At 42.9% G+C, this 15,194-nt stretch overlaps 1 protein-coding gene across 1 annotated transcript in view; it reads right to left on the bottom strand.

Annotated features, from left to right (window-relative positions):
* The window catches only part of LOC130071252 (segment polarity protein dishevelled homolog DVL-2-like), a 133,036-nt gene that overhangs the window by 75,061 nt on the left and 42,781 nt on the right, over nucleotides 1–15,194 (bottom strand). Inside the window, exons 3-4 of the mRNA XM_056235949.1 lie at nucleotides 6,679–6,833; nucleotides 6,093–6,202 (exon numbers count right to left, since the gene is read on the bottom strand). Of these exons, the coding sequence (XP_056091924.1) occupies nucleotides 6,093–6,202; nucleotides 6,679–6,833 (265 nt within the window). The remainder of the gene's footprint in view (nucleotides 1–6,092; nucleotides 6,203–6,678; nucleotides 6,834–15,194) is intronic.

Below are 15,194 nucleotides of genomic sequence, written 5' to 3'. Positions count from 1 at the left end.
AGGGGGGAGGGGGGGAGGAGGGAGGGAGGGGGGGGGGGGGGGGTCTTGAAGTGTAAACCATTTTAGTGGGGTCCCAGGGCATGCTCCCTAGTGAGATATGTTTATTTATTTATTTTTGCAAAATAGTCTTTTGTGGTATCTTATATCATCCAGACATACAAAGTTGGTTGATAACATAACTGCAATAAAGTCATAGCCTAGTTAACTATTACTTGTTTACATAGGATTTTTAATGTATTTAATATTAAGCATCTGGAACGTATCAGTATGACAGAATTGTCTTGTCTACACAGTGCCATGGGAAGTCAAACTAACTTTACTTAACATTTTTGTCACCCCACGCTCTGTCCAGCAGAGGGCGACTGCGAGCACAAGACCTTCCACATCTTCCTCCTAATTCACTGCTCATTATTGGTTCAATTGAGTCACCTGTGCCTAGCTAGTTAGAGTTAACAGGTGTATATTTAAAGGCTTGCATTTGCTTGTATCTTTGCTCAGTCTTGAAGTTCTCTTGCCTAGCCTAGTTCTCTTGCCATGCTTTTGTGTTTTGTTTAACCTGGAAGACTTCTGCTCAGACCTTTTGACCAGCTTTACTGGTAATCTTTGTTCTATATTATTGGACTCTTTTGCCTGCATCTTCCAGTGTGGATTTGTACCTTGCTCAACACAGCATTTATGCTGGATCCTTTGTTCATGCTCAGGAAAGAAAACTAAGTAAAGACTACCTGTTTTTTTCCTTCTAAACCTACCTCTTGTGATTATCTGCCAATTGACCCTTCGCAGGTAGCTTGATTGACAGGTGATCTGACCAATCATACTTCGCCATCCGCCATTTTGTCCGACAAAGCAGTCAGGAGAGTTAGTAGATTAACATGGGAGAATTTGAACTTGAAAAACGGAATGTACTGATGCCTTTCTGCGATTAAAACAACATTCCTTCTTATGTTCATTCATGTTTATTTGATGCTATAAATTTCTTTTAAAAAAAAGACCAAATTTGAAAGGTGAGACTTTGTTTAATATGTTTAATATCAAAAGTAACCGAAAAGTAACCTGGTTTGTCCTGTCTGTCAGCGTGTTGTCAGTCCGCGATGTATTTTTCACTGCGTGAGAACATGGTGTGTGTGTGTGAGAGCAGCGTAGCTTGTCGGACATAGCGACAGTAACTAAGGGGGGCGGGTCTTTGCGAACGGTCAATTGGGTCCACACTACCCAGTAGAACAGTGGTTAGCACCTTGAGTTACCAGCAACACACTCTGGGTTCGATTCCCAGACCTGACAGCAAGACTGAGCCATACAAGATATGGACCTGGCAGAAACTGAACAGATTCACAGAGCCATTAGCAAACAGGGTGTTTTGCTTGGATCACATGAGACACAGCTCCAGAGACTAACAGACGTTGTGAACCAGATTGGGGACTCGCTGCAACAACTACAAGCATGCTTGCCTCGAGAACCCATGGTACTACCAGCGACTGAAGCCCCACCATTAACTGCACCAATGTCCCAAGAACCAAAGATTCTAACCCCACAGTGCTACGGTGGGAGGCCTGGTGCCTGCAAGGGCTTCCTGACTCAAGTGTCACTCATCTTTGAACTCCAACCACTCTGTGAAAGTGTTCACAGAGACTATTCAACAAGTGTTTGACCATCCAGTCAGTGGCCGTGAGGCAGCAAGGAGACTACTAGACCTACGTCAGGGGCAACAATCTGTGGCCGACTTTGCGATTGATTTTCGTACTTTGGCTTCTGAGAGTAAGTGGGATTCAGAGGCGCTCATTTCAACATTCTATCGTGGCCTTTCTGAAGCGGTTAAGGATGAGTTAGCCAGCAGAGATTGGGGTACAAGTCTGGAGGAACTCATAACTTTGGCTGTCCGAATTGATAACCGTATTCGTGAAAGAAAAAGAGAACACTGCACTACCCGAGACACGCCCATGCTATCATCCCCCAACTTCCCAGAAGTTTCCTATTCTACTCCACAGATGGAGGAAGAGCCTATGCAGCTTGGTAGAGCACGCATTTCACCTAAGGAGAGAGAGAGACGCATGAGAGAAGGTCTGTGTTTCTATTGTGGTGGCTCTAACCACTTGCGCTCTTCGTGCCTCGAGTTAGCTTTAAAAGCCAAAGCTCGCTAAGGGGAGTGGGGACCTTAGCGAGTGGAACTGCTCAGTTTGACGCTCCTCACTCCCGTTTACTGCTCCCAGCTACGCTTACTTGGGGGGACACCAGGGAAAAGACAGTGACTTTGAAACCATTTGTGGATTCAGGTGCAGCGGATAACTTTTTGGACATTAATTTTGCTAAGAAAATGTGTATCCCCTTTGAGACTTGCTCTTCATTCTGGAAAGTTGAGGCCCTAGATGGCAGACCAATAGGGTCTGGAATAATCAAGTTCAAAACAGTTCCTTTATGCTTGACCATTGATAGAAGAAGACCCAGTATGGTCGATACGTTGCCTTTTTTATTAAAATATGGGAGTAAGTAGCAGTGTTGCGGACATTATAATCTTTTCAATTCACTGACCATTGATAGTAACCATCGTGAAACAATTTTTTTTTCATCTGATCAAGTCTTCCAGAGAACCCCTTATTCTAGGTTACCCCTGGCTGCGGCTTCACTACCCTCAATTATCCTGGACCTCTGGAACTCTCCTCCGTTGGGGCTCTGCGTGCTTGGATTCTTGTACCTCTCCTGCTTCCACTGTGGTCCAGAGTAAAGAAATTCTGGCAGCTATTGAGGAGGTGAGTGCCATTTCCTTGAATAAATCACAAGATCTAAAACTCATGCCCCCTGATTACTATGACTTGAGAGAAGTGTTTAGCAAACAACGCGCTACTAAGCTAACCCCTCATAGACCATATGATTGTGCTATTGACCTTCTTCCGGGTGCACTCCCTCCTAGAGGTCACCTGTATTCCCTCTCTGCCCCAGAGACTAAGGCCATGAAAGAATATATCCAGGATGCTTTGAATACTGGTTTTATTTGCCCATCATCTTCACCAGCTAGTGCTGGTTTCTTTTTTGTCCCCAAGAACTTGGTACGCATAAAGGAGGGAGACGAATGAAAGACAGCCTTCAGTACCCCAACTGGCCACTGGGAATATCAAGTCATGCCTTTTGGGTTAGCTAATGCTCCAGCAGTCTTTCAAGCCTTCATCAATGACGTCTTGAGGGAGATGTTGAACCATTTTGTGTTTGTCTATCTAGACGACATACTTATTTTCTCAGACTCAGGAACAGGAACACATTCACCATGTCCAACAGGTCCTGAGGAAGCTTCTTGAATCACCTTTTCGTAAAACTTGAAAAATGTGAGTTCCATGTGCCCCAAGTCTCATTCCTAGGCTATGTTGTCTCACAAGAAGGCATCCAGATGGAACCAACGAAGGTGTCCACCATCACCAACTGGCCCCAGCCCAAATCACTAAAGCAGGTACAAAGATTTATTGGTTTTGCCAATTTCTATAGGAAGTTTATTCGCAATTTCAGCACTATTGCAGCACCCGTCTCCACACTTACTAAGGGATCACCCGCTCGTATCCACTGGACTACTGATGCTCAGCAGGCGTTCAACAGGTTAAAGGGACTATTTTCTTCTGCCCCAATCCTGGTACACCGAGACCCTGAACTGCCATTTATCGTGGAGGTGGATGCATCAGAAGAGGGAGTTGGGGCAGTGCTCTCCCAAAGGTCTATCACAGATAACAGAGTCCATCCGTGTTCTTTCTTTTCCAGACGTCTGTCGTCAGCTGAGAGAAACTATGATGTGGGTAACCAAGAGCTCCTTGCTGTGAAACTTGCACTGGAAGAGTGGCGCCACTGGCTGGAGGGGAGGGGGCTCCTTTTATTGTGTGGACAGATCACAAAAACCTGTCCTACCTACAGCAGGCAAAGCACCTTAACCCCTGGCAGGCCAGGTGGGCTCTCTTTTTTACCCCGTTTTAATTTTGTGATCTCTTATAGACCTGGATCCAAGAATGTTAAGACTTCTGCTCAGACCTTTTGACCAGCTTTACTGGTAATCTTTGTTTTATATTATTGGACTCTTTTGCCTGCATCATCCAGTGTGGATTTGTACCTTGCTCAACACAGCATTTATCCTGGATCCTTTGTTTATGCTCAGGAAAGAAAACTAAGTAAAGACTACCTGTTTTTTCCTTCTAAACCTGCCTCTTGTGTTACTCACGCAGCTGCATCTTCTAAATAATGCCACGAGTGGGGCTTGAGGATGTGAAGTCGCCTGCATCTGCGCAGTGCGATCTGATGCAGCCCCTGAAGTGACACATGAAACAGAAATGCTGCATAATAATAATGCAAGTAAACGAGACGAAATAACGTTAAATACATTTCGTCTCGTCTCGTTTTGGTCAACGAAAATGAAGAGACATTTTAGCATAGTTTTTATTTTGTAAACCACATTTAGTCTCGTTTTTATTCGTCAACAATATTGCATTATACATTTAATTATAGTCATCGTCACATGACCAGCATTTATGTTGCGTCTCGTTTTCGTCACGAGATAAAGGTTCGTTGACGACGATATTTAGTCATAATTTTCGTTGATGAAAGCAACACTACTTAACAGTTCACCAGGCTCTTAATGATTTTTGGCTGTCATCTCTTAATATCTGAAGGCTTTTCCTAATGATCATTAGAATAGAACACATTTTACACCGCATAACTCATGAAGGTCCTGAGTTTAAAGCTCTTGATTCTAATATTTCGGTAGAAAGCGAATCGATTCAATTCGATTCAAGAACGTTTTTTGCAAATTTATAAAACTTGTACTTGCCCTTATGAAAATGTACTACAGTTCTTGAAATCGTTTGAAAAGTCTATAATTACAGGTAAGACCATTGATGACTCCTCATGCCAATGTTGACTGTTTTTTGTTGTTGTTTTTTTATCTATAGCATTTGTTATGAAAAATAGCAACCTTAACCACACATTTAGAAACTATAGATACAACATGCCACAGTTATAATATAAATCTATAGCCTACTGAAAAAAATTCCTTAACTTGATGTTATTTATTATTTCCTTAACATTTGATCTATTAAAAATTTACCACAATAAACACATTAAAATATGAGAAATTCTAGTATGGGTGGTCATATGGTTTTAAAAGGTTTCTAATTCATGTTGGTGCAAGATTATGTTTTCTTCTCTTTTCATCAGCCTTTTTAAGTTTATGTGGCTGTTTTAGATCACGTTTGACTTTTTTTTTTTTTAGTTTTTTCTAAATTTGTAAATTCTCAATAGAATTCAAATGGGTCGAACATTTTATCATCGGTGATAGGAACAGCGCGCTCAAATCTTGGAGCGTGCTGGTTAATGCGCGCACAGTACGGTGATTCACACGCAACGAATACACAATAAACCGGACTTCAGTCATATTGCGCTAATAATTGGTCCGTTCACTTAGCGCGTATAAAAGCTCTGAACACGCAATTTATATAATTAATTAATATCCTGACTATATTTCATTAACCATGGTATAAATATTGGGGGGGTTGTACTTGAAAGTCGTTTGTTATGGGGGGAGAGATTTTAGGGTGATTTTCATCCTACTTTCATCCTACATCTTCCTCTGAGTCCGCACTTTCCTGACGTAACACCGCTTTGACTGTCAGGAAGAAGTCTGCTGCGGAGCTGGCATCAGTGCGGGCTCGGCAAAAGTGTGCATCGAGGGCGCAAAATCGACCGCTCGTGAGCAGCCTTCTGAGACCTAAAATGACAAATGGGACACCCTACGGTCTCACGGACTTAACGGACACGCCCACACGGCAGCCATTGTAAGTCCACAAGACCGAAAAGTGCATATGAAGTGTGCCATTTGGGAGAGGCCCTAAGAGAAACAATGGCTGAATCTTTGGGTAGAAAGCGAATGGATTCAATTCACGATTTACTGGTTTTCAATTAGATTCAAGAACGATTTTTGCAAATTCAGAACGATTTGACTTGACATGATTCACATTAAAATTCGATGCGTGAAAATTCATTCACTATGACCCTGTCCAAAGACTGTCCTCGCAGACCCTTTGAATATATAATATGCAAATATTCAAACACATAAAGATTGTTCTGACCGTGCTGCTCTAAACTCTCTCTGCATCTGGGTCTTTCTCTCCTAAACGACATGACCGACTCTGTTTCAGTTGCTTCATCCAGAGTCTCCACACTGCTGGCCACATTAGGGCTGAGAGAATGAAATAGAAAAACAAAGGATGAGGGAGATTGATTAGACAAGTACTGCTTCAATTGATCTGAAGGCACCAAATAATAACCCACATTCAAAACATCAAAACTCCTCTAAAATACTCCTTACTCATATGGTGTACTTAATATATATAGCAATGACCTAACAATCCCTTTTTGTGACACCTTAACCCTGGTATATTTTCTACATATTCAAAAAAGCTGAAACTGAACACCCTTTGTTAAGATTTTTCAAAAGTTACATCATGTCCTAAACAGGTGTCCTAAATGTGGCCTGTCATTTTTCTCTGCTTTGAAAGAGAAAATGTTGTGAAAGTAAAAATAAATAAATAAATAAATAAAATAACCGCCAATCAAACCAGTGACCAGCAACTTCCAGCATAAGTAATTTAGTAATTTACTTAGTATTGCTTATGGTATCTGAGAGGTTTTTACGTGCATCAGTTTGTGCCTTACTGGAATGAAGGAGGTCTTGAGTCACCAATGCCACCTGAACGCTCTGCGGCTGGTGGGGGAAGGGGGGGCGGAGGAGGTGACGGTTCCGTTCGCAGTCCTGCAACAGGAGCTGGAGGTGCTGCAACTTCCCCTGCAGCACTTTCTGAGGAAACCAGCTAAAGAAACCAAAAATCGTAAAGCAGGTGCTCAACCAACTTTAGAGGAGGTTCCAAAAAAAGTGTAAAACCAGCTAAAGAAAAAGGTAAAACATGAGGAAGATAGATGTGATGGAATGAGACACAGAAGAGAGCATATGAGAAAAAGAAAATCAAGAACAGAAACATTAGACATGGGCATCCACCCCTCACCTTATTCAAAGCGTGTCAACATCACAAAGAGTACAATAAAGGTGTAACACCTCCTGTGACGGGTTTACACTATAGATTATATCATGTGACATTTCATACACAGGCTTAAAAAATATGTTATTATGTTGAGGTCACTACTATAGTAGAAAGACTGTTATTCTTGTTGAGTAGCCTACATATTTTGTGTAAACCAGGGTCCAAAACTTATTTTTACCATATAGTAGGGAGGTTAAGCCCAAAAAATAGGCCTTTGACTTCAAGTCATGATGCAAAGGTCTCCTTTGGTATGGAAGTACCTTAGGGTCATACAAATACATTTATCCTAAGACACAAGTGAGATCACACTTTGTATCAGAAATAAACATGTTTTTTCAAAAATGGCCGCCAATGCGCCGAAAATACTCTAGAGCCCAAATCTTTGCTTCTGATATCGCTATAATGACAAATTTGGTGTCAAAGTATACATTTTTGGGGTCAAGGAATCCAATAAAATTGGTTTCAAGTTTAAAAAAATAATAATTTTTCCCATACCATGACAATTGGGGGTAAATATGCACATTTCACATAAAAATGGTCATCAGAGTGACTTTACTTATCTTTTCGTTCAAAAACTTTAATTTTGTATTTAAGCAGTGCAGCTACTTCTGTACATTACATTTGTCCTAAGTAGCATGAGATTTCGACCAGTCAGGAGTAGCCTATAGCATATCAGTTCCTGCAACAACACATCCCATCTGTACCAGGAGCTGTGACAGCTCTGCCCTACAAAGGCAAAAGACCTTAACTCACCAGAGTGTGAAACTGAGAAAAATGACTTTAAAGTTTTTTTGTTGTCCAGCCAATTGTATGATAGGTAGGACAATGAAAATTTGCCAAGTAGTTGTCATAATGAATATATTTATCTACATTAAAAAATATTTAGCTCAAACTTGACCTTTGACCCCTATTCGGAAGTTACTGTATTCTGCCTTTGCATTATCTGCAAAACAATAATGGGTCATACAAAGGCAAAATACCTTAACTTCTAATTTATTGACCATTTTGCCTTTTATCACTCTATCCAAACATTTCTATGATAACAACGATAGCCTTAAAATAACATTTAGTAAGTTCTGTCTAGTAAGGGTTAATATTACATCAATAGTTACAAAATATTACAAAATAAAAAAATTATGAGAAAGACCTTAACTCGCTAGTGTTTGGAACTGAGAAAAATGACTTTAAAGATTTTCAGTTGTCCCTCCAAATTAATTATAGGTAGGACACTGTAAATCTGGCAATTAGATGTTTTAGTAATACAAATTATCTACATAAAAAATCTTGAGCTCAAACTTGACTTTTGACCACTATTTTAAAGTTACTGTACACTCTGCCTTTGCATTGTCAGCAAAAAGTGAGAAGTTATGCCAAGGCAAAAGGCAGTAACTTCCACATTATCAATATTTGGTTGATGATCACCATTAACAAAATCATTATAGTAACACCTGTATAAAATCTAGTGATCATGGCATTTATTTTGTATGATTTACACTTATAGACATCTACTTATTGCTACCCTGTGCTTTGGTTGCATTCTGGTGGCATTATTAATACATGAGACATGGCAAAATACCTCCATAACGGTAAGATCTTCAATTGGTACCGAGTGGCATAAGACTTGATAAACGCGCGTTCAAAATGATCACGATAAAACAGGTCCTCGCGCACATTCGACCTGGGGACTCGCTTATAGTATATTCGTGTTCGAAGGTGTCATGCTCCTCGTACGTTCACGAAAAGTACGAAGTACGAACGCAGTGCTTTCCATCTTGAGACTCGGTGGGGAGCGCGCTCTGGACTACCTAGACGACTAATGCATTTATAGCACAACCTTCTGTGTTCTGCGTCTTTTCAGTAGCGGTGGTTTCAGCTGTCTGCCCTATTATTGTGCAGTGCACTTCGCTCGTCCCGCGGATTTATTCCGGACAGTGTGATTGTAGGTACAACCCGCTTGTAACAGCTTGTCTGATGTTGTATGCACCAACAATTCTTGCTGCATTATGTTGTATGCACCAATATACCGTTGTTGCTTCATTATTATCACTCTGTGATATATTAGTCGCGCGTCGGCTCGACCGTGTTCAGGGCGGAGCTGAAGGCGCCGGCGAAGTTTTGGCACTCTGCCAGCTAGATGCATGATTGTTTCAACCCGATCTGGGTGAGGCAGGGATTTAGTTCTTTGTTGTATTCACCTGCTACGGCGTGTGTAACATTTTTTTCTGTCAACTCTGCATATATCATTCGCGATGGATAGCCTATCGCACGTTTTTCATATGGAGCGGGTTCAGACCATACTAAATGTTCTGACCGCATTTGTGCTGGACAAAGCTCTGAGGACATCAGAAGTTACAGGGACTGATGGCAGCTGTACAAAGTACACAGGCTACATCGTAATTTAAATTTTAATGGAGAGCAAAACAAAGGCAGAACACCGTACAATCTGAAAGGTAGCATATTTGATAGAACGCCAGCACCGTAACTTCATATTGACGCGCGGCTAAACAAAGGCAGAGTACCGTAACTCAAAATGAGCGTTCCAAAACAAAGCCAAAGAGCGGTAACTGGTGTTACGGTGTTCTGCCTTGGTTTCTCACGGGCTTTTGGAAGTTACTGTTAAGACAACCCATTATTTTCTCGAAAAAACGACGGAGTTGACTCAAGATACTTATCCACATGATAAAGGGGGTCTTGAATGTGCCAAAAATATAAAAAACTAATTTTCGACCAAACACGAAGTTACGGTCTTTTGCCTTTGCACGGCAGAGCTGTTGAAGGTCAGAGGTGACAGGTTAACACTTTGAGGTTCGTATGACTTTCTCATTTAAATAGAAAAATGTTTTTAATGTTAGATAACTAATAAATAGCTAGCTAGTTGACTATGGAAAAAAAACCTTAGAGGGAAAACCTCTTTTCTCGAGAATACTGAAGCCAAAAATTATCCTTATAATTTGTATTAATTTAGAACACACTTGCTGCAGCTAGCAGACCTAGGCGAGGCAGCTCGCGCGCCTATTGGATGCTATGCGGCAACTGCTGCAACCTATCGAGGCACTGCTCGTGAGGTAAGCACCAATGAGTGGGCGTGTGGGCGAATGGTCGTGGCTTATGCCTATATAAGCCAGAGCTCGATAAGATGCTCCTTGGTCTTCATTGACTGAAGAGAAACCAGATGGTAGCACAAGCACGGCAGGGTTACACAACACTCATTCCCTCTTCTAGAGAGAACTTCCAGGTTATAGAACCCTATAAATGTAGACAGAGAGGCCCAGCCTGCCGCCATACAGATATCGTGAAGGGAAATCCCACTGGACCAGGCCCACGAAGAGTCATGCCTTTAGTGGAATGAGCTCTGACGCCCAGAGGGCAACGAAGGCTCTTAGATGTATAAGCCAGTGAGATAGCGTCCACTATCCACCTGGAAAGGCTATGTTTCGAGGCAGCTAGACCTTTAGATCGGCCACCAAACGAAACAAATAGCTGTCCTGACCGTCTGAAAGCAGCCGAACGCTCCACGTAAATTCTAAAGGCCCTAACCAGGCAAAGGAGATTCACGTCAGACTCGCTGTCAGATCCGAAGAGAGAATGTCAGATTGAAGAGGCGGTGGTACCAGTACCAGTCGGTCGCCTTCCAAGGTTTCAGAGCTGCGACCCATTTCTGATTGACCCTTAGGCGAAACAGATCGGAGGCCCAAGCTCGAGACGGCACTCGTGCTTTCAGCCACCACTGCAGTGGGCACCGTCAGCTGGAGTACTGATGATGATGAGGCCACGAGGCTCAGCATTTTCTGAAATCTCTTGAGCGGGACTATAGTGCCCCAATGTTCAGTATGCGCTCTGGCGATAGTCGCGCTGTCATTGACAGCGAGTTCAGCTCTGTGCCCAGAAAGGATATTTCCTGGCTGGGGGACAGCGAGCTCTTCGCCCAATTGACTGTGAGACCAAGATTCTCGAGGTGTTCGAGTAATATGGTCCTGTGTTCTATGAGCTCTGAATGAGATCGAGCTAGAATCAGTCAATCGTCCAAATAGTTCAAAGCTCGCATGCACATCATAATATACAGGATGCCAGGGACAGGCCGAACTGTAGGACTGTGTATTGATATGCCTGGCCCTCGAAGGCGAATCTCAAAAATCGCCTGTGACGAGAGAAAGTCAGACTCGCTGTCAGATCCACAGAGACTTGTGCTCTAAAAGGAGTGGCAAGTACTTTGGGGACATAATCATGTCTTGGTTTGAGGATGACCTTGGAGTCATTAGGCCCAAACTCAAGGCATGACGCACTAACAGAAAGTGCGTGTAAGTCACCCACCAGCTTGACTGAGGCGATAGCCACCAGAAAGGCGGTTTTCAATGAGAGATACTTAAGGTCCACAGACTGTAGAGGTTCGAAAGGGGCACCATTCATGGCCTCCAGGACCAAGGAAAGGTCCGAGGGGGGGCGAGGAGGGTTCATCCTTCTAGCTCCTCTGAGGAAGCGGACTACATTGTCGTTCCTACCCAGTGACTGGCCATGCGAATGTTTGAAAAACGCAGCAATAGCCGCCACATATACCTTAAGCATGGATGGGGATCTATCCTTATCCAAGAGCTCCTGTAGGAACGAGAGAACCTCCGACACCCCACAATCGTGTGGATCCAGGTTGCGAGCTGAGCACCGACCTGAGAACACTGACCACTTGGAAGCATAAAGCCGTCTAGTAAAGGGCGCTCTAGCTTGCGTAATCGTGTTTAACACTCCGTCGGGGAGACTGACGGGTATTCGTTGATGGCCCACACATGCAGAACCCAAAGCTCCGGTCGTGGGTGCCAAATCGTACCCCCGGCCTGTGAGAGGAGATCTCTCCTCAACGGGACAGACCACGGAGGCAAGCTCTAAAGCTGCATCAGCTCCAGAAACCAAACTTGGTTCGGCCAGAACGGAGCTACTAGAAGTACACAGGAACCGTTCTCCCTTATAGGCTTGATTACCTGTGGTAACAGCATGATCGGAGGGAAAGCATAGAGAGGGCGGCTGGGCCAGTGATGGGCGGCCCAGTCGCCAGTGATGGGCTTGGCCAGTGATGGGCGCTGAACCCATACAAGGATGCGTTTTGCCAGTGCATGAAGGTTCTGTGATCTCAGACTGCCCTGGCGATTTATGTAGGAAACCACCGACATGTTGTCCATGTGGACAAGGACATGGTAGCCCTTTAGAAGGGGAAGGAAGAACCGCAAGGCGTTCTCGACCGCCTTCATCTCTAGAGAGTTTATGTGCAAGCTCTTTTCTTGGCTTGACCACAGGCCAAAAGTCGGTCTGCCCTCATAGAGGGTGCCCCAGCCCGAATTGGAGGCGTCTGTCGAAACCACTATCAGTTTAGAGATTACTCCCAGGTTTACACCTGTCTGATACCAGTCGACCGCCTTCCAGGGCTCCAGAGCTGTGACACAGTTCAGAGTTACCTTGAGACGTAAACGACCGGATGCCCATGCTCGACGCAGGACCCGCGTCTTCAGCCAGTGCTGTAAAGGGCGCATGCGAAGTAGACCTAAACGAAGAAATTATTAAGTTGTGAATGGACTGTGTGTTTGGCATGCGTTTTTTAATAAAAAATTGCATACTTCACCTCCAATTGTCATGTTAAGGACAACATTATTGTTTTTTAGTCTTGGAACCTATTTTAATGGACTCCTTGACCACAAAAATGTACCCGTTGATACCAAATTTGTCATTATAGCTATAACAGAAGCAAAGATATGGGCCTCTCAAGTATGGTCGGCGGCCATTTTAAAAAAATGTGCGTATATAAGATACAAAATGTGATCTCACTTGTGTCTTAGGATAAATTTATTTCTATGGCCCTAAGGTACTTCCATACCAAAGGGGACCTTTGCATCATGACTTGAAGTCAAAAGTCACTTAACCGCCCTACTAATACCACATTCATGAAACAGATCGAGCTGTCTAAATCATTTGTAAAAATGTCTCTGGTTACTTGACTGTAACCCTGTTCCCTGAGAAAGCGGGAACAAGATCCTGAGCTGAAGCGCTTTGGGAATACTTCTTTGTATAACCAGCTGTGAATAATGTGTGGAACACGTCAATGAAATTGACATTGAACTTGACAGCCTCAGATGGTGACGTCATTGGAATGCGTGCTTGTTAGAGGCTATAATTAGATGTGCCACAGGTGCATCCTCAGGTATCACTTTGTCTGAAAACGGTCGAGGGACATCCTCAGTGCGGCAGTGAAGCGCAGCACCTCATTCCCGCTTTCTCAGGGAACAGGGTCAAGTAATCCGAGACGTTCCCTTTCAAAAGCTACAATCAATGCTGCGCTGAAGCACTTTGGGAACGAGAATACCCACGCCGGCGCACCAAGGGTATGTCTGGACCCCTCACGGTTGTGTAGTGTGTGATCACAAGCACTTCCTTGATTAGCTCACAGCATTACTTGAAGAGTGAGAGAAGAAAGAGAGAATATTCTGCCCACTGCCTAGTGAAAACTAACTCCTAGCAGAGAGACAGAAAGAGAGCTCGACACACACACACACACACACACACACACACACACACACACACTGGTTCTGAAGACAAAGAAACCTGAGGATGCACCTGTGGCACATTTAATTATAGCCTCTGACGAGCACACATTCCAATGATGTCACCGTCTGAGGCTGTCAAGTTCAATGACAATGTCATTGACGTGTTACACACATTATTCAAGTCAAGTCAAGTCACCTTCATTTATATAGCGCTTTTAACAATATGGACTGTTTCAAAGCACCTTTACAGTGATAATAGGAAATTAAAGTAACAGAGATTGTTTTGGCTTTACAGCAGCTTTAGAATAAAGTTATTGTCCAGCTAAAGTTAGTTTTGATCGATTCACTTCCGTTGCAAAGATCATTAGTTATTAACTTAGGGGCCGCTTACACGACACTGTTCTAACAGAAAACCCTTAATGCGCTCCAGCCTGCTCATTCGCAGAATTATTTATCACTTCCGAGTAGCCATTTGAACCGGAACTATTTTGACAACGTTTTATCTGAACAGAGGTAAAGGGAGAGAGGCCTTCACAGGGGAGGGACTAGTTGACACTTCAGGACTGCGTTGTTGACGTGTCCAGGCGCAGGTCCTTCATCAGATCTGGATACGACCTGGATATGGCGGACTGCGGTAAACCTCTGGATAAACAGAGAGACTAATATTAGCGTAGACGCCATTCTTCTTATGATGTAACGAGTACATCAGGATTTATGGGGAGTGTTCCCGGTTCCGGCTGACCTAATCTATGCAGCCTAACACTGAATTATAGAAGTTTATAATGTGTTATGTGTATGCTGCTAGGCCAAAGAGATGTGTTTTTAGTCTAGATTTAAACTGACAGAGTGTGTCTGCTTCCCGGACAATGTTAGGAAGACTTTTGGTGCTAAATAGGAAAAGGATCTACCGCCAGCAGTCGATTTTGATATTCTAGGTATTATCAACTGGCCGGAATTTTGAGATCGCAATAGACGTGAAGGACTATAATGCGTTAAGAGTTCGCTCAAGTACAGGGGAGCTAAATCATTTAGTGCTTTATAAGTAATCAGCAATATTTAAAAATGTATACGATGTTTAATAGGAAGCCAATGCAGTGTTGATAGAACCGGGCTAATATGGTCATACTTCCTGGTTCTAATAAGAACTCGAGCTGTTGCGTTTTGGACCAGCTGTAGTATATTTATTAAGCGTGCAGGGCAACCACCCATAAGAGCATTACAATAATCTAGCCTTGATGTCATGAACGCATGAACTAATTGTTCCGCATTTGTCATTGAGAGCATATGACGTAATTTAGATATATTTTTAAGATGGAAGAATGTGGTTTTACAGATACTAGAAACGTGACTTTCAAATGAAAGATTGGTATCAAGTATTCACAGCTGGTCATACAAGAAGTATTCTCAAAACGCTTCAGCGTAGCATTGAATGTAGCTTTTGAAAGGGAACCATTCTTATGCAATGTAATGACAGGTGCATTGTGAAAATTTACTGGCCTTGAAATATGTACTTTGTTTCATTATTTCATCACGTGATTTACACATTGTGACTAGCATAACTTCACTTCACATTTATGTCATTTTGTGCCGATAGATACAATCTATAACC

This window comes from Rhinichthys klamathensis, unplaced genomic scaffold (assembly GCF_029890125.1).
Source record: "Rhinichthys klamathensis goyatoka isolate OS25496 unplaced genomic scaffold, OSU_Roscu_1.1 h1tg000019l_1, whole genome shotgun sequence".
In the NCBI taxonomy this organism is placed as follows: Eukaryota; Metazoa; Chordata; class Actinopteri; order Cypriniformes; family Leuciscidae; genus Rhinichthys; species Rhinichthys klamathensis.
The sequence above is the reverse complement of the archived record's forward strand: the minus strand, read 5'-3'. Positions and strand labels throughout refer to the sequence as shown.